The sequence below is a fragment of the Dendropsophus ebraccatus genome, chromosome 2 (genome assembly GCF_027789765.1).
Source record: "Dendropsophus ebraccatus isolate aDenEbr1 chromosome 2, aDenEbr1.pat, whole genome shotgun sequence".
In the NCBI taxonomy this organism is placed as follows: Eukaryota; Metazoa; Chordata; class Amphibia; order Anura; family Hylidae; genus Dendropsophus; species Dendropsophus ebraccatus.
Window position 1 is genome coordinate 22,400,100 of NC_091455.1, and position 20,446 is coordinate 22,420,545.

General features: G+C 46.2%; 1 protein-coding gene across 1 annotated transcript in view; it reads right to left on the reverse strand.

The window, feature by feature from the left end:
- Positions 1-20,446, reverse strand: part of COLEC10 (collectin subfamily member 10) — a 59,958-nt gene that overhangs the window by 37,954 nt on the left and 1,558 nt on the right. The window contains exon 2 of the mRNA XM_069957166.1: positions 5,999-6,165. Coding sequence (XP_069813267.1) covers positions 5,999-6,128 — 130 coding nt within the window. The 5' untranslated portion in view covers positions 6,129-6,165. The remainder of the gene's footprint in view (positions 1-5,998; positions 6,166-20,446) is intronic.

Here is a 20,446-nt window from a genome sequence, read left to right on the forward strand (position 1 = left end):
TCTTCTTTGATCTGAAGTGTCACTTTCCTTTTCCTCTCCATCTGGCCTGGACCACCATGATGATTTCTTCCAGCTTCAATTCGTCTCTTTAGAACCTGCCAGACAAACATCTTAGGCTCCGCACTTTTTCAACAACTTACTTCCTTTTTCCCAACCTATAAGGTCTCAAACAGTAGTAATTCCACTTTTTGGTGTGATTTCCAGTAAAGTGAGTAAGTACTGTATGTGAGTTGCCCGTGTATGTAGAATTCCCTTGTTGTGCGCCCAAATAGTTATAAAGTCCCTATGTCCCCATATAGTAGTAATGTCTCCCGCTGTGCCTCCATATAGTAGTAATGTCTCCCGCTGTGCCTCCATATAGTAGTAATGTCTCCTGCTGTGCCTCCATATAGTCATAAGTTCCCTGGCTGTGCCCTCTATATAGCAATAATATCTTCTGCTCCTGCTGTGTCCGCACTTAATGTTATACTGTGTGCAGATGTGCTGTGTGTGGGTTAGCAGCACCTGGGGCAAGGAAAAGTACTTGCGCCCCCAGTGCCCCTAGCATTGTAATTAACGATTTAGTGGTGCTCATGTAGCTATCCCCTGTGGTGTGCTGATAGCTGTAGTTCTCCCCCCCCATCCCCTGTGGTGTGCTGATAGCTGTAGTTCTCCCCCCCCCATCCCCTGTGGTGTGCTGATAGCTGTAGTTCCCCCCCCCATCCCCTGTGGTGTGCTGATAGCTGTAGTTCTCCACCCCCCCCAATCCCCTGTGGTGTGCTGGTAGCTGTATCCCCCCCCAATCCCCTCTGGTGTGCTGGTAGCTGTATCCCCCCCCCCAATCCCCTGTGGTGTGCTGGTAGCTGTATCCCCCCCCCCCCCAATCCCCTGTGGTGTGCTGGTAGCTGTATCCCCCCCTCCAATCCCCTCTGGTGTGCTGGTAGCTGTATCCCCCCCCCCCCCCCAATCCCCTCTGGTGTGCTGGTAGCTGTATCCCCCCCCCCCCAATCCCCTCTGGTGTGCTGATGTAGTAAACAAAAAACACTCCACTCACCTTTCCTCGCTCCTGAGCTGGCCGGGCCCTCTGCCATCTTCTGCAGCGCACGTCTTCTCCGGCAGGCGGCGCGCGATGAAATGACGTCATCGCGCGCAGCCCGCCAGAGAGAAGAGGCGTGCGCTGCCTCCCCGGAGCTGACAGGCACAGCGCTCTCCTGTGTCTAGCGGCACCGGACGCAGGAGAGCGCTGGAGCTGGTGAGGGCTGCATTTCCACGTTCCTTGATCCTGTCGGATCACGGACGTGGAATACATGTACCGGAGCCCCCCCGCGGCCGGACAGCATCTGTAATTAGATGCTGGGAGGCTCCCAGCATCTAATTACAGATGCTGTCCGGCCGCGGGGGGGCTCCGGTACATGCATTCCACGTCCGTGATCCGACAGGATCACGGAACGTGGAAATGCAGCCATAGATGCACCAATCTGAACCCGGAACTCTGCTTCCGGGTTCGGGTTGGTGGGGGCCCCTTTGTGGTGGGGGCCCAGGGGCACGTGCCCCTGGTGCCCATTCCTTAATCCGGCCCTGCACAAGAGTGACTGACAGGAAGGGGGCCAATGTCTCCCCCCCCCCCCGTCAGTGCTGCTGCATGTAACTATGAGCGCTCATTACGAGTGCTCATAGTTACAGTTCAGATGGCAGCAGCGAGAGGGGCAGCGGCCCTGTCCAGCGGTCTTGAGCACAAGAGCGGGGCGTGGGGGCCCCCCATGATGTTGGGGGCCCCATGCGATCGCTTGGGGTGCTTGGTGCCAAAGACCGCCACTGCATATATCAACACATTGACCGATATATAGACGACGTAATTTTTAGCATACTTTCCAATAACAGCCATATGACGGACTATAAAACATTAACTTTAATGCAGTTATAAAAAAAAGAGGAAAAAAAGGAAGTTCCTGGCCCCCCCAGTGCAAAATCTGTACCTGTACCCCCAAACATATTGTCCCATTTAAGCCCCCTTCACACGCACGGAAAATTTGTCCGGATTTCCGGACGCATAGTTTCATTAGACTCGGACACCCTTCCGGATTTTCCGGGAGGGTGTCCGTTCCAGAAAATAGATCCGGAAAAAATAGGACATGTCCTATTTTTATCCGGAATTCCGGCCCAGACGCTCCTGTAGAAGTCTGGGATCCTGGATTGGCTGAGAGCCCGCAGGCACCCCCGCAGCCAATGGCACCTCTCTGCCCTGCACCGGACCTAAGCACAGGGTTGCCCGCTGCTTGGTCCTCCTCACCTGCACCCTTCCCCGGGGCCCGATGATGCCGCCCGACCAGGTGACTTCCCCAACCCCCCCCCCCCCGATGGCCTGGGAGAGCGCCCCCAATACCGCCCCCCCCCTTCCCGAATCTCACTGCCGCCGCTCGACCGCCCCCCCCCCCCCCCGCCCCGGGACCTCACCACGGGACGGGCTGGCTGGCGCCCACTCGCATCCATCCCCTCCCGGACCGGGCCGCTCCGCACCACAGGGCTGGCTGGCACCCGCTCGCGCCGCTCCCCCGGGGCCTCACCACAGGGCTTGCTGCCGCCGGCTCCAGTGAGATCGCCCCCCGCCCCGGACCTCAGTGTTTGCCGCCCCACCCCCCAGGATCGAGGACTGGTGAGATTGCCCCTACAACACCCACCATGCTTTGCTGAAGGTCATGATGGGAGTTGTACTCCTGCAGCCTGTGGCCATCCAGGTTGCAGAAGTAAACCCCCCATCATGCCCTATTGACAGGTCATGAAGGGAGTTGTACTTCTGTAACCTGGATGACCACAGGCTGCAGAAGTACAACTCCCTTCATGACCTGTCAGCCGGGCATGATGGGAGTTGTACTTCTGCAAGCTGTGACCATTCAGTTGCAGAAATACATCTCCCATCATGTCCTATTTTTTTTCTTCTGATCAGGAAATCCTGATACTTTCCTGATGGCTTTTGAGGTCTCCTGATTAGGATTTCCTGACAGTAAAAACTGACACGGACGTGTGAATGGGGCCTTATGGTTCTACTGTCTTCCATTAGTCCCCATTAGGCACCAGGGTACAATTGCACTTTCTGCACCCCTACAGAGACACCATGAAAAAGACATCTGTGACATACTAGGACTGCCTACTTATATGACACTTCTTTATAACATGGTATTCTGCAAAAACAATTCCTCTATCACATTAGCAGCCTTTATCCTGATAGACTGGTCATATTAGCCTTTATATGATAATGCACAGTCTGGTTGTATCAATGATGAAAAACAGGAGCTTTATTAGATGGAGGGCCTAGGGCAAGGGAAGGGAGACACCTTGAGGGACATTTACGAAGCGTCCACCAGGGAGAAGGTGAAAATTCGCCCCTTCTCCCTGTCGTATGCCTCCCGTATGCCCCGCTCACCTGATGGGTGGGCTGGGGGAGCTTGATAAGGCAGGGAGAAGGCATGCCTGCTCATTGGTGTAAATCATGATCCAAATCTACACCTGCTAGAAGCAGGTGTAGATTTAGTACGCTGGGCGTAGGTTCAGGCACCCGGACGAGGTGTGCGCCTTTTAGTAAATCCTGCCGAGGAAAGGGGGGTGGGGCCTAATATAAGACCGGCGTACTTGTACGCCGGTCTTCATAAATCCCCCCCCTTTTGTCCAAAAGTTTTGAGCTGTTTTTCTGGGTTAAGGAGACGAGCGTAGCTAGGATTCAAGGGGCAAACAACTATACAGACCCCATGAATCCTGTATGTCACTCTCCCTCCCCTAGACACAGTCCCACAGCGTTCCTTCGTTCTCCTTGCTGCTCCCTGTTGCAAGAGTGACATCACTTATGTGTTGGGGAGCTGGGAGGACAAGCACCGGGGGACTGCGCTGGGCCAGGTGAGTATGTGTATGGGAGGGTAGAACTCTTATGCCTGCCTCCGGCCACAAGAGAGGCTGAGAGGGCGGGGAGCAAATGGCTTCTGGCTCTGTCTGTCAAAGCACCACAGCACTTAACTGTGAGCGTTCATCATCAAGTTAAAGGGTCTGCAGGCCCCCTTAGTGCTTAGCAGTGATGTGGTCTGCCTTTATGGTAACTACCCCACTGGTAAGGAGTCATTCTTGGTAACTGATGTGATTTGCAAAAATGTTAGGAATGACATTGGAGCTACGTGGAGGGGGTTAAAACGACTATTGAAGGTCAAGGTGACCCACAATTATCCCACGACCATTGCTCTGCCAATAGCCCCCATGCAGCCCTACCCTAAATGGTGATTTTCAGGCTTTTACGGTGGGTTTAGACTACGGAATTCTCGTGGATAAATTTAGCCGAATTTCGCCGCTAGAACGCGCTCGCGGCCGCACGCCTTTCCGCCGGCTCCATAGACACCATTCTATGGGCCGGCTGATTCCGCTATCCTCCAAAAGAATTCTTTCGGCGGAATGCGGAATCCGCCCGTGCATAGAATGGTGTCTATGGCACGGGGGCGGAGAGGCGTGCGGCCGTGAGCGCGTACAGCCAACGGAATTCGGCTGAATTTATCTGCGAGAATTCCATAGTCTGAACCCACCCTTATGGGGCAATGCTCTGTAAAAGTTTCATTCATTTTATCACTTTACTGTAGTCTTCTATTATTTACTACCAGTTTAGAAGCTCAGTTAGTCTGGAGACCCAATATGAAAACAAGGAATGACTTCTAAGATACTGCGCTTCCTTAGAAATTAAATAGCGAGTGCCAGTCCAACCACTTACAAAACAACATGGGAAACTTAAAACCTACGAAAACAAAGCAATGCCCTCATTATAAAACTACAAAAACAATCCATTCACCCAAGGAATCTGGATCTCCTATTGGTCCCGAGAACGTCGCGCAGAGTGGGAGCGGCTGGCACCAATGTTTACTCACTCGTGTGTTGGAGCCATTTTTATTTTTAAGTCCACTTTGTGTCCATAAATATTTACACAGCTTTCCATTTCCAGCCAAGAAGTATCAGCGGCACCGCGTACTATGGTCTCCGGGGACAACAACTACTAACAACTGCCACAGGAACGAGAGGGACTTTATGGAGACTGGCTTCCTAACATTCCAGATATAGGGAGGTAAGGGGGTTATCCAGAAATGTAAAAAGGACAGGCACGTTCTTGCAAAAACAGCTCCGCCCCTGTTTCCAGGTTGTGTGTGGTATTGCAATTAAGCTCCATTGAGCTCCATTCATTTTATTGAAACTGAATCGCAAAAGTGTACCAAAAATGGAGACAACATTCAAGCAACAAGTGGCCATGTTTTTCTAAGATTGGATAACCACCTTAAAGAGAGACACCAATTCTGAAATGATATGTTAGAAGATGGCATCTATGTCGTAGAAGCAGGAGCCATAAGTCGTAGCTCAGCTTGACTGCTGGGACTCCTTATTAAGCCAGAGAACATAGACAAATTGCCCTCCCAATGGACAGAGCACAGCACTTTAATCATCCTCTCCGGATCTTCGGAACCTTGTTCAGTGTTCGACAATGTTCAGAAGCCCCATAAAGAATGAACGGAATGCTGGGACATTGTTCATCCATTCTCAGGATCGGTGAGGGTCTCGGCGTTGGACCCTCAATGATCACCTATGCTGTAGGTAAATAACCTTTGCTGTTGGTATAGCTCCTTTAATTAATAACAGAAGAAATTCAGTATTAGTAATTCCAAATTCCAAAAATATCACCAGTACCTAAGGAATTAGTAAAAGGGCCGACAAGATTGACCAGGTGGTCTTTTTCTGATGACAATCTTCTATCTTTCTATGAATTCAGATGCTATTCGGACTCCTTTAGCCCTGGTATTGGTGGTGGTCACATTCATAAAATCCCGGTCACGTTACTGATACATAAAGTTGGAATCTCCCATTTAGGTGATCACAGAAGGATTGTATGGCTGCCGTCCTTCGGCAAACCTCTCGATGATATCTAGGGAGGGTTGATTCTTCATCAGACTACACAAACTTCTTCCTCAATCACGTACAGCCAACATACAAGCCAACAGCTCACCTTTGGGTCCAGGTAGAATTGTATGGGTGGAGCAGACATCTGAAGAAGATCGGTTCTCTGCCTCAGAACAGGAGAGGTCCCCCGGGAGCAACACAAGCAACGTAAGGCATAGAGTCACTCGACACAACATGTTGGAGACACTTCTGAGATGTGTACTTTCCGAATGGCTGTTTGTAAGAAAGACAAGTAATTAGTGTTAACCAATTATGGCTGACACATTATCTTCCAGCAGTCTGCTCAATGTCAGGAGTAGTTATCTCAGCCTGACAGATGTTTATATTCATTAATCTGTACATGATGAAGCATTCGCTGCTAAAGACTCAAGTACATGGGAAAATACACTAATTGCCATTCTCCCGACTCGGAGATTTAATGGAACGTCTTATTTGTAAAGATGTCTGGGAGTCTTTTAGAAAAAAAGTAATTTGGACATAAGGTAATATGTTTTAGCTTTGGGAGGAATTAGATAAATTTATTTGTGTTCTGTAGAGATTGCAGTTGTTTGATGAAGGTCGACTGAGGCTAAAAACAAGAAAAAATGTCAAGGTGACTGCTGTAAAGCAAATAGAAGGTTAGAACTGCTGTAAAACTGTGAGCAGACTTGCCAAACTTGCTCTTCGGGGTTTGGCAATGTTCTCCGAACCCAGATGCTTGGCATTTGACTCCCTGAATCTGAAGAAGTTGGATAAAGGCAAAAAGGAGGTCAGCACTTCCAGTAAAACTTGTTCTTTATTTCTTACTCCATTAAAAGCGAACAAAAGGCAGATACAAAATAAGTGAGAAAATACACATCTGACGCGTTTCTGGCTATACGCCCTTAATCATAGAATCATCTATGATTAAGGGCGTATAGCCAGAAACGCGTCAGATGTGTATTTTCTCACTTATTTTGTATCTGCCTTTTGTTCGCTTTTAATGGAGTAAGAAATAAAGAACAAGTTTTACTGGAAGTGCTGACCTCCTTTTTGCCTTTACCTGTATACTTCGATTTTTGGTCGTGCACTGGCTGGGTGAGCTGAGTCTACTAATTACGTTGATTCTCTGAAGAAGTTGGATGCCACCCAAGTGCTGCTTATAGCTGGTATGTTTTTCAGGACTTCCTAGGGTGGCATACAAGTTCTCAAGATGCAGGGAGTCAAATGGTGAGCATTTGGGTTTGGCATGTCCTCTTAACATGAGTGGCAATCACACCCGGGTCCTGGAGCCTGAGGCCCCGTTTACACTATGGAATCAGCGCCGGAGTTCAGTGCGGAAACTCCCTGCGTGGACATGTCAATTCTTTAATTGGAGAGTTGCAGTGAGCTGAGGCATGCAAGCCCCCCCATTCAAACACATTGAAGGCAGGATTTTGAGCCGAGACCACACAGAGGGTTTCCGCACCGAATCTCGCTTTTAAAAAAAAATATATTTCTTATTTTTGGGGGGCTCTGACAGGAATGCCAGATGCTGGTTTATTACCTCTATTACCTCTATCACCTCTAATAATACATTGCCTGTGAGAGACAGAGCTCACCAATTGGATACGAAGGTACACACTAAGTTGCATGAGGACGCAATAATTTTTTTTGTTATTTTTAAGAACAAGACAAACGTGATGTGACACGTGTGAAATTTTACAAGTAGTGACGTCACTGTAGGGGTCAGTTTGGCGCTACATTCAGAAAATTGTGTCTTAGTTCCTTTTAAGATTTGACAGTCAATTCGGATCCAGCCTTACACTTACTGGGCCGAGTGCAGGATGCCAGGCTGAGCTAGTATAAGCATTGTAAGTGGTGACGCATAACATTTCTGCTTTCCTCTTTTTGGCTAGACAGTAACCCGTGATATATGGAGCATTACTGCTCGTGCCAAGTAAACTGCATACTGACCAATTCTCTGGGCTGAGTGCAGATCACTAAGTCATTGGATTTGGACAAATAAAATTCAGAACAAAATAGTTACTGTAAATTCTAAACCAATTTGCTTATCTATGCTGGTCCAACATAGAACAGTAAATTTACCAGTTTTAGAGGAGTGTTCAGGCCCTACTCCAAAAATGAATATGCTGCTGGTGTGGGCAGGAAATAGAAAGAAAAAATATACTTACCCAACCCAGGGGAGCACTGGGGGACCAGGGCTTGGTAAGTATGTTTTTTTTTTTTTTTTTATATATATATTTCCCCTTCCTTGGCAGCATATAAATTTTTACTGTTGGGTCAGAATAGTCCTATAAGTAAGAAAGGATCCATGTAGGGGTTAATATTTACAAGTAAAGAAATCCAAAATAGGGTTACAAAATCCAAGTGTAAACTAAGGGGCGCTTCATGTTTTTCACTCATTTTTTGCTACTGTTCTCTTGTGTAATATGGCTGCTCTAAAGTACAACACAAAAAAAAAGTAAAAATTGTTAAAGGACAACTCCGGCTCTGATAAATAAAAACATCAATCAATTATAAACATAGTTTTAATTTCCGGCTGTTTGCAGGTCCCTGAAGCTCCAGTTGGTGTCTTCGTTTTTTCTTCACTTCCTGGTTTGGGGTTTCCCATGATGCACTTTGTCTCCTGAGATGTCTAACTGACTTTGTAAAACTGTTAGATGGCTCACATCTTGCTCACCTAGTCAGAGCTGAGCAACCTGAGTCATCTGACAAAGGGAGGCTGGCCTAACAGGGCTTAGACCCGCCCCCCGCTTGATGATGTCATTGTCACAAAATGGCTGTCACAGAGCAGCCTGGGGTCAACAGTCATTAGGTAACAATGAGTTTACTTCACTTCCTGGAGGGGGATTTAGGGGGAAAAAGAAAGGGAAGGGGGACAGATAGGTGATTGAAGGATATTACAAAGTTATATAACTTTGTAATGTGTTTCAGTTACTAGGAAAAAGCTTTTCACTGGAGTACCCCTTTAAATTCTATCAAATAATAAATTAAAATATGGTGTGCTTCAATAAAAAAAATAAATCAAAAAACAACCGAAAAAAAGTCATATAGCTAGGTGGATTTAGATTGTGAGCCCTAATAGGTACAATGACTGGTTGGAGTAATGTAAAGTGCTGCAGTTATTATTATTAATTGGCTTTGAGTAAAGTTCATACATATGTTTGCTTTCATATCCTTTATTTCCTTTAATACAAGAAAAATTCCCCACACATAATACACAGCAGCTGCTCGGAGCTCTTCAGTTCGATGGGAGCTCAGCACAGATCCACACGTTTTTCCTTTGAGGACATGGATACATTCCTTGGCCGCTGCTGTTTACATTACTTATCTAAAAAATTCAGCTGTTCCTCCCATCCCCCCCCCCCTCCGTCTCCTTCTGGGGCTTATGTTATCCCATGGCATTGTATAACCCCAACTACCGGTTTCCCAATAAGCAATAAAAGAAAACATTTCTTACAATATTTGATAAACCAAACTTTCAGAAACAAAATATTATGGAAGAAAACTTCCAGAAAAATCCCACGTGAGACAGAAAACGAAAGAAAACATAAAAACTTGGAACTTTGTAGTAGAAGTCGGGACAGAAAATCACTTGCTGCAATGAGAATAAATGCAGGGATAAGGCTTCACTTACTCTACCTCTGAATATCTAGAGGCACTGATTGAAATATATGTTGTATTAGGTGGCTTGTATCGGAGGGGAAGAAGGAATCAAGTTGGCAGACAACTTGTAAATGTCATCAGGTTTGGAACAAATGGTAGGTTCCCTCCAGTAGGTAGGTAGATGTTCCCCTCCAGGTAGACACTGCCAGTAGGTAATTTCCCCCTTGCAGGTAGATATATGTCTCTAGTAGGTAGATTGATATCACCTCCAGAATGTAGTTGCCCCCCCCCCCAGTTAGCTAGGTGCTTCCAAAAGGTAGGTGTCCCCAGTAGATATTTGCCCCCACTTGGTAGATAGGTGCATCCCCAGAAGATAGTTCCCCCTCTGTAGGCAGCCTGGTGCCCCGCATAGGTAAATAGGTACCCATCAGTACATAGGTGCCCCCAGTTAGTATTTTCCTTCCAATCCAATAGGTAGATAGGTGCTTTCCCCCCACTAGGTAGTTACTCCCTTATAGATAGCCAGATGCCTCTCTGTAGGTAAACAGGTGCCCACCAGTAGGTTAGACAGGTGTCCACCAGTAGCAAGCTGCCTCAAGTAGGTATTTTCTTCCCAATAGGTAGGTACAGTAGGTGCCACCCCCAGTAGGTAGTTGGTCCCCTGCAGATAGCCAGGTGCCCCCCTCGTTTGTAGACCTGTAAGTAGTTGTCACCCTGTATGTAGACATGCCATGGCCCGTGTTGCTGGAGTGTAGGTGCAGGTGCGGTGGTATAAATGACAGAGTCCCACTTTAAACAAAGTCTAACTTTAACTAAATAATAACAGTAACAGTGCCCAGGTACTTAGTGCAAAACTAAACAGTAGCAATAGGAACTTACAAGTAAATAGGAGAGTTGATAGAAGAATAAACAGAAGAAGGTGTCAGAGACCGGATAGGCGGGCTCCTTGTCTAATTAGTGAGTACTCTGCTGGGATGTAGTGAAGTGTCTCTATAGTGTTCTGTAGTAATTCTCGTTCTCACATATATATACACTCACCGGCCACTTTATTAGGTACACCATGCTAGTAACGGGTGGTCTTCTGCTGCTGTAGCCCATCTGCCTCAAAGTTGGACGTACTGTGCGTTCAGAGATGCTCTTCTGCCTACCTTGGTTGTAACGGTTGGCTATTTGAGTCACTGTTGCCTTTCTATCAGCTGGAACCAGTCTGCCCATTTTCCTCTGACCTCTGGCATCAACAAGGCATTTCCGCCCACAGAACTGCCGCTCACTGCATGTTTTTTCTTTTTCGGACCATTCTCTGTAAACCCTGAAAATCCCAGTAGATCAGCAGTTTCTGAAATACTCAGACCAGCCCTTCTGGCACCAACAACCATGCCACGTTCAAAGGCACTCAAATCACCTTTCTTCCCCATACTGATGCTCGGTTTGAACTGCAGGAGATTGTCTTGACCATGTCTACATGCCTAACTGCACTGAGTTGCCGCCATGTGATTGGCTGATTAGAAATTAAGTGGTAACGTGCAGTTGAACAGGTGTACCTAATAAAGTGGCCGGTGAGTGTATGTTCTCTACATATATGACCGCCTTCTGCCCCTCAGTGTCGGGTTACTGTCCTAATAGGGTAGAACGAGTCCCAGGTCTCCTATCACTGGGTAGAGCTGGCTAGGAGTATTCTTCCTACTCAGCCAAACGTAAGTCAGTAGAGAGCGGCCAACTTGCACTGTGCTCTACTGCAGGTACAGCCTTTATAGTCCTCTCCTTTCTTTAGGTGGTTGACTGCACTGAAGCTAGAAAAATTCATGGTGTAGGCAAGGGGTGAGACTCCCTTGTCTCCGGCTTCCCTAGGGGTTTAGTTTAGCAACCCATTAAGGATGGGTCACTAGCTGGAAAACAGGTGTAGCCCGTCCAGCCTGGCCTGAAGCCACACACTATAACTAACTAAGCCAAAGGAAGGTGTGTGTAGCTAAACCTGCGGTAACTGTAGCTGTGCTGTGAAGTAGTGTGACACCTAGTGGTTGCAGTAAGGTACAGCAGCTTACTGTCCTAACTGTGACACTGTAGAGACACTTTTGCCTAGGTGTAAGAAAGAAGAAAAGAAACACAACGTGGGACACTACAAATAGAACCTCCTTCAGAGTTTCATCATCTGCAGGGACTGCTCGTCCCCTGCTGCTGATATCAGACACATGCACTGGCGAGTGACATCATGTGTGAATCTGAGCAGGCGCGTAACTAGGATTCATGGGGCCCCATAGCAAAAAAGTGTATGGGGCCCCCCAACATATTACCTGTCCCGGCGATATGGAGCTGTCCCCCCGCCTTCAGCAGCTCTGAGACGCTGTGCCCTGGGGTGGGGGGTAAGGGGTAGCAGGCCGCTCGGAGTTCCTGCTGGTTGGGGCAGCTCTAAGACACCTGCGGGGTGCGGGCTGCTTTAAGACAGTGTGTGTGTGTGGGGGGGGAGGGTTTAGGGGCCGCTCTGAGTCCCTGCAGGTCTGGGGCTGCTCTGAATCCAGAGGGGTGAGGAGGGGGGGGGATGACCTCCATTATACTCACTACTATACAAGATGCTGGCAAAGCTGGGTGACTCCATTATATAAGATGCTAGGTAAGCTGAGTGACCCTATTATACAGGATGCTAGGGAGGCTGGTGACCCCATTATACAGGATGCCAGGGAAGCTGAGTGACCCCATTATACAGGATTCTAGGGAAGCTAAGTGACCCCATTATACAGGATGCTGGGAAAGCTGCGTGACCCCATTATACAGTATGCTAGGGAAGCTGAGGAACCCCATTATACAGGATGCTGGGAAATCTGAGTGACCCCATTATACAGGATGCTAGGGAAGCTGAGGAACCCCATTATACAGGATGCTGGGAAATCTGAGTGACCCCATTATACACGATGCTAGGGAAGCTGAGTCACCCCCATTATACAGGATGCTAGGGAAGCTGAGTGACCCCATTATACAGGATTCTAGGGAAGCTGAGTGACCCCATTAAACAGGATGCTGGGAAAGCTGAGTGACCCCATTACACAGGATGCTAGGGAAGCTGAGTCACCCCCTTATACAGGATGCTAGGGAAGCTGAGTCACCCCATTATACAGGATGCCAGTAAGGCTGAGTGACCCTCATTATACAGGATGCTAGGGAAGCTGAGTGACCCCCTTATACAGGATGCTGGGAAAGCTGGGTGACACCCTTATACAGGATTCTAGGGAAGCTGGGTGACCCCATTATACAGGATGCTGGGAAAGCTGAGTGACCCCATTATACAGGATGCTAGGGAAGCTGAGTGACCCCCTTATACAGGATGCTAGGGAAGCTGAGTGACCCCCTTATACAGGATGCTGGGAAAGCTGGGTAACACTCTTATACAGGATGCCAGGTAAGCTGGTGACTTCCAGCTGGCAGTAATAGTTACCATCCTTCCTGCTGTGTCTCTGGCTTGCTGGGGCGGGGCTTGTCACAATGGGGCGGGGCTTAGCTGAACCTACCTGGGACTGTTGCCACTTGTGGAGAGGGGAACACTGGTGCAGGACGCTCTGAGTCTGTGTCAGGGGGAGGTGCGGAGGTGCTTGAGAGGGGATTGCAGATGCTCCCTTCTGCGTCTCTGACAGGGTGCTTTACTGTCAGTGCTGTAGCACTATGAAGACGGGAGACAGGCCAGGCAAGGCCCGGGCCCCCTGCAGCGCGAGGCCCCATAGCAACTGCCTTCCCTGCCTTCATGGTAGCTACGCCACTGAACATATTTAATGAATTTACATGAAAAGGAAAAAAGTTTAATTTGGTCCAAGATATTCTCGTGAAATAAGAATCACTCTAAAATAACAAACAAAGTCATGGCCACCATAGGAGTTACAAAAAGTCTTAGTCACTTGTTTGCATGACATATAGTGTCAATAATATAGCCTGTATAATTTGACATATCTCAAATAACTTTAACTACATCTTCCCAGCCACTCGATCTAGAAAGCATTTCAATTCACAAGAAACAAGATCAAAGTCTTGGCAACTCCTACTCACTGCAGAGCTGCATGATCTTCAGCCAAGTCCGTCGTGACTCAGACTCCAAGATCTAAATACAGGGCCCTGTGCAGACACCACCGAGAACCGTCTGAGTTATGGAAGCAGGCATAGATGTCATATCGTGCACTCGGTAAGATCGTTTTAAGAAGTCGATGATTCATATCAGTTCCCAAACTTTTATTTATTCAAGAAAAAGTCTTTTTTTATATTCTCTATAAAATCTAAATAAAAGCATCACAGGGAGAGACAAAGCCCCATGTGTCCACAGATCCACGAATATATACCTCCCTAACGATACGTAGCTATAAATGTCAGCATTAGTCACTTTACTGGAATTTCTCATTGACGTTAAAACTATTCCTGCCCTGCTGCTCCTTTTGTTGGAATGAATGTAAGCTGGAGGGAGAGATTCCCGGCACCTACATGTGGGCTGTCATGTGACCATTCCTACTCCAGTGACGATGCCTTTCTCTGGGGCACCCATTAAAGGGGAACTATCAGCAGGTTTGACTAATCTAACCTGCTTATAGCCCCTTAATACACACGGGGCGCCAAGAAGTAAGGTATGTCTCTTACCTTCCCCCTTGGTGCCATTCCCGTGCAGTTAGTAGTTGAATCCACGGCCCGGAGCACCTTTGGGAGCACTGCCCTGCTCCCATCGTTGTGCCGAGCCGGCCTGTTTCTTCTAATGATAATCAATGTAACGGGCGGGCCTGGGAGCAGGGCAGTAGTCCAAATGGTTGCTCTGGGCCGCGTATACAACTACTAACTGCACAGGAACCGCACCGAGGAGGAAGGTAAGAGACATATGTTACCCCTCGCCGCTCTGTGTGCATTAGGGGGCTACCAGCAGATTAGATTCGTCTAACCTGCCGAGAGTTCCCCTTTAAGGTACAGAAGACCACCTATCAGTAATGGCGTTTTAGGGTACGTTCACACATACCGGATCCGCAGCGGATTCCCTGCCCAGTAAACTCTATAGGGAGACAAACTCTCAGCAGGATGCACATCCCCCTGCGAGTGTGTCCGCAGCCCGCCCCATTAACCCCCCGCCGCCGGAGCCTATACTTCACCTGGTCCCCGCTCCGGCTTGCTTCAGGGCTTCCAGTGTCTTCACGTCCCGCTCAGCCAATCAGCGCGCTGTAACAGGGCAGTGCACTGATTGGCCGAGCGGGACGTGCCAAGAACCTCCGAAGCAAGTCGGAGCGGGGACCAGGTGAAGTATAGGCTCCGGCAGTGGAGGGTTTAATGGGGCGGGCTGCGGACAAACTCGCAGGGGAATGTGCATCCTGCTACGAGTTTGTCTCCCCATAGAGTTTACTGGGCAGGGATCTGCAGCGGGTCTCGCTGTGAATTTGCAGCGAGAAATCTGCTGCGGATCCAGTAAGTGTGAAGGTACCCTTAAAGGGTATCTGTCATCTGTATATGAGAGAGCTGCAGACATGGGCAGATAGCTGAGGAGATATAAAAGGAGAAATAATATCTAATGGTTGTTTGAAAAATCATGTTTTTTTCTAATAACAAGAGTCGTAGAGGTCGGGCACAGCTGCAAGGCTCAGTGCTGGAAGACAAGCAAGGAGGGGTGGAGGAGAAAGAAGGCATGCTGCAGCTCAGCACCTTAAAAATATCCAAGGCGAATTATGGTATCTATCCATGTTCTAAGTTTTTAGTTCCTTGTGACGATATTTCTTGATTCTTGTTTTAGTTAATTTGATATTTGTATTTGAAATTCGTTGCTCAGTATGTTTCGATGCATGTTTCAGTTCTTGAACAGCTCATCTTTCTCAAGGTCCAGGTATCTTGTTGTTTCTGCTAGGTCTAATGTAGAGGAGCAATCTTAGAGCTATTGCAGGGACTGTGTATTTTAGTGATGTCTGGTGTTAGTTTGGAGTTTAGGGGAAGATCTAGGGAAAGATTAGGGAGAGTTAGGGACAGTTTTGAATTTTCCACGTTGTCTATGTTATTTCTCCCACTTCTTCTAGCCCTTATGCTTATTACCTTCTAATATTGATAGATGTGACTGCCTGCTGGTTGTTCTGTTCTGCACTACTGTCCTGGGGGTATCTGAGTACTGCAAGTCATAGTTAGGACCTAGGAAAGGCGACTGCTAAACACAAATCCCAGTTCTGCAGTCTAGTGACCAGTCTCCATTGCTACTATAAGCACTGATCACAGCAGTACTGGAAGATACATATAAAGGTTCATATCTGGTTTGCACTATGCAAAATGTTCATGTCACGAGTACAGACCCTTACGTGTAGATTTGACACAAATAGAGGCTGCGGTTTGGTGACTAAATATTGTAGCTGTAGTTTCATTATTACAGGCACCTCAATAGGAAAGAAATGACGTGATGCAAAATAAGAAATTGAAGTTTTTGTTTTTTCATGTGTGCAGATGCAGGGGAGAAGCCTTTGTACTTTAGGTAAAGGAACGGAACGTTTTAGTTCCAAGCTTTTGTAATACTTCTGGCCTGTGAGTCTTGGCTGCGTGAAACCAAAACAATTTGCTGGTGACCACCGGAGGGAACTCCCTGCTGGCCGCTCTAAAAAAAGATGAAAGTGCAGGGTGTTCACCGAAGTGTTTACGATCTCCAGACCTTGGATACAATTCTTACCAATTGGGAAATGTATCCAAAACCTAGTATTTTTGCTCCTTGCCTCCTAAATCCTGCCAAACAAGTTCAAATGGTGAAAATGGTGAAAATATCCCAGACTGCACTGCAAAGAAACCCTGTCCACAAGTATAACCACAGCCCTCAATGACAGCCAACGTGCCTCCATTATTAGTACCATTGGGAGAACCCCTTTAGAGGGCACCATAAGAATTCACCCTGAAAAAGTTACAAAGCTCGGCAGCAATACGGGTAACAGTTCAAAAGTTTTTGGATGGTGTAGGCTACAATGGAGTGCGGAGTCGAAAGTATCTTCCATTCTTTTTTTTTTTTTTTTTACTAACCCCAAAGGAAATTGTTGAGTTTGTTGGTCAGATATCAATGCTGTGGTCCCCATAATGGTTCACAAAAGACAGTTGAGCAGCCGGTTGCTGGCTGGACCATGGACATGCCCAATACTCTGAGCACCTTTTCCTTATCCTAGCCTCTGCCTTTGACACAGTTGACCAGGCCTAGCCCCCTCTTGGATCTCGCACACCACCTCCTTACCTCCACCTCACTTTTGATATCCCACAAGACTCCCTCCTAGGGTCTCTACTCTTCTCCATCTATATGCTATACCACCTCCTGCCACCTCAACCAAAAACATTTCCCGAATCCGCTTCTTCCTTAACTCTAACTCTATAAAACTGCTGGTACATTCCCTCATCATCTCCCACTTGAAATACTGCAACACCCTCCTCTCTGGCTTTCCATCTAACACCCTTGCTCCCTTCCAATCCATCCTTATCTCTGACGACTAGTCCACCTTTCCCCTTGGTTATCCTCTGCCTATCTTCTCTGCCCATCTCTTTACTGGTTGGACCAGTCTAAACACTTGCTTTCTAAAATGTGTGCTCTTTAAGCAGTCATTGTTTTCTAATTTTATAAGGATATATAGTCTTACGGGGTTTTCAATAAATAGTTAAATAGTAAGGTTTAGCGTTTTCTGATCCCAGATGACAATGCTGGAGCATGAATGTCAATCACAACTACATTGATGCTGGTAACGGCTGTGTCTGTACCATTAATAGAATTTAATGCACCAACAGATTCAGGTGCAAGTCTTCCTCTCATTAGTATCTCCTATGAATACCCTCTGCGGATGCCCCAAGTATCCTTGATCATCTGGTAGAGAATGTCCATTTTATAATTCCCTTTCCTGGGTGCATCTTGCCTCATCTGAGTAATCTCAAAGTTTACTATGGCTTAAAAGATCGTTAGGCTCAGAACCTGTCTGGTGGCCATGTCTAGACCTCTAGTGCTAGTACTATCTGTTACTTTCTGGATAATGCACGCATAATTTATGTAGGTAGTATATACTGTTTATCTGGCTAATAAACAGTATATATATATCTGGGAAACATATACTATTTATCTGGGTAATATATACAGTTTATCTGGGTAATATATACTATTTATCTGGATAATATATTGTGTTTATCTGGGTAATATTAAGATATATATACACTGTTTATTTGGGTACTATTTACTATTTATCTCGGTAATATATACACTGTTTATCTGGGTTATATATACATACATACTATAACATATACTATTTATCTGGTTAATATATATACTGTTTATTTGGGTAATATATATACTATTTATCTGGGTAATATATACTGTTTATTTGGGTAACATACTATTTATTTGGTTAATATATACACTGTCTATTTGGATAACACACTATTTATCTGGTTAATATATATACTGTTTATTTGGGTAATATATATACTATTTATCTGGTTAATATATATACTGTTTATCTGGGTAACATATATATTACTTATTTGGGTAACATACTATTTATCTGGTTAATATACACTCGCCAGCCACTTTATTAGGTACACCTGTCCAACTGCACGTTACCACTTAATTTCTAATCAGCCAATCACATGGCGGCTACTCAGTGCATTTAGGCATGTAGACATGGTCAAGACAATCTCCTGCAGTTCAAACCGAGCATCAGTATGGGGAAGAAAGGTGATTTGAGGGCCTTTGAACTTGGCATGGTTGTTGGTGCCAGAAGGGCTGGTCTGAGTATTTCAGAAACTGCTGATCTACTGGGATTTTCACGCACAACCATCTCTAGGGTTTACAGAGAATGGTCCGAAAAAGAAAAAACATCCAGTGAGCGGCAGTTCTGTGGGCGGAAATGCCTTGTTGATGCCAGAGGTCAGAGGAGAATGGGCAGACTGGTTCGAGCTGATAGAAAGGCAACAGTGACTCAAATAGCCAACCGTTACAACCAAGGTAGGCGGAAGAGCATCTCTGAACGCACAGTACGTCCAACTTTGAGGCAGATGGGCTACAGCAGCAGAAGACCACCCGTTACTAGCATGGTGTACCTAATAAAGTGGCCGGTGAGTGTATATACTGTTTATCTGGGTAATATATATACTGTTTATCTGGGTAATATATATACTGTTTATCTGGGTTTTATATATATATATATATATATATATATATATATACATATATATATAATATATATACACTATTTATCTGGCTAATATATATACTATTTATCTGGCTAATATATATACTGTTTATATGGGACATATATATATATATATATATATATATATATATATATATATATATATATAACCTATTTGGGTAAGATACTATTTATCTGGGCATATTGAATTCCTCTTCCTGTTCACAGACACTGATAGAAAGGGAAGTAATGAACATGCAGAGTGAAATACTAGACACCGCACTTCTTTTGCTTAAAGATATATAATACAGCACAGTCCTCATATTTGGCCGGAGATCCACTTTAAACACATGGCCCAAAGCAAATCTCTCTTTAGCTTAAATTTTCAGTTTCTAATGGAAATAGTCTTTGGTGTAGTTTCCTCTATGATTTAGTGCTTAGCGCTTCTGAGTCAGCTATAGACTTTCCAATTTGATCTTGTGATGTACTGTAAATCTCTTGGGCTTTGCACTAGTTGTTCAGGGAGGCGAAACAAAAAGGAGAGCGAAGGAGTAAAAGTCACAGCAGAATGCAGACATTTAACTCAAAGTCATTCCATAAGGCAAGCAATATTCTTCCTGTCTGGTATAATGTCACTTATGTCATAAATTATCTATCCAGGCTGACAGGCTATCCTGTTCTTTCCAAGGTCCGAATTCTCTAGGAGCCTCAGTCTTCAGCCAGCAGGTTAGAGAAGAGCATATATGCCGAAGTACCCCGCTGCAACTCACAGGACCTAAAGGGAAACTCCAACGGCTGGCTCACTGGCCTGTACTACTGGATGTGTCACTTGTGCCCTCTCCCAACAAAAGACAGATCATCACAGCCGTGAGTACAGATTGCGTCTTCATGTTTGGCGCCATTGACTCCAAAGTGGTTAGAGCCCTTACAGCAAAGCACTAGCTCAGGTCTATATTATAACCAGGTCACCTTTTAAAGAGTCTAAACCTAAAGATGACTCTCAGCTTGCATGCTAAAAGCAGTGACCTCAGTGTTGACAAGCCAACTACTCAAGCAGCTAAAGTGCTCCTTGCGTACAAAGGGACTTTGAATTTTTATGTACTGTTCTTTTAGGGAAAACTTCAGTAAATTTTCTTTCCGGGTTAAAAGGAATTTGTCAGTTGGTTTATTCCGCCTTAAGGCTATGTTCACACTGCGTATGAGTCCGGCTATGGTTCGTACGCCGCCGTACATGTGCGGCTGAAACTACGGGCGTGGGAAAAGTAGACATGCGGCTGGATACGTACGAACCGCGAACATACGCCCGTAGTACAGTTCTGCTTCCCTAGCTTGTTTCATAGCGATCTGAAACAGGTCATTTACTTGGAAATCTTCGCCCAGCCCAATAAAACTCACAGAACCTTTTGGATTGAAAAATCAAGTTCAATTTGACTGAAATAAGTACTTCGTACGGGACCGCATGGAAATCCACGGCCGTGAGTTGGAACATTTCCGTCTTCAAACAATGGTCTTGTTCTTTTTTCACGGCACGTATACGATCCAGCCGTAAGCTCATACGTAGTGTGCATTGTGCGGCCGGATATCGTATACTTCCCAGCGAACGCATCAACCTCAAAACTACGTGCGTATATTCGCGGTTCGCACTACGTACGGAAACATACGCAGTGTGAACGTAGCCTAATTGAGGGCAGCATAAACCAGTGACAGAAATGCGACAGATCGGTGTATTATTTACATCAATTCTCTTCGGCCGTTCTCCTAATATGCAGGAGAATAAGATTCTTGCCACACCCCTC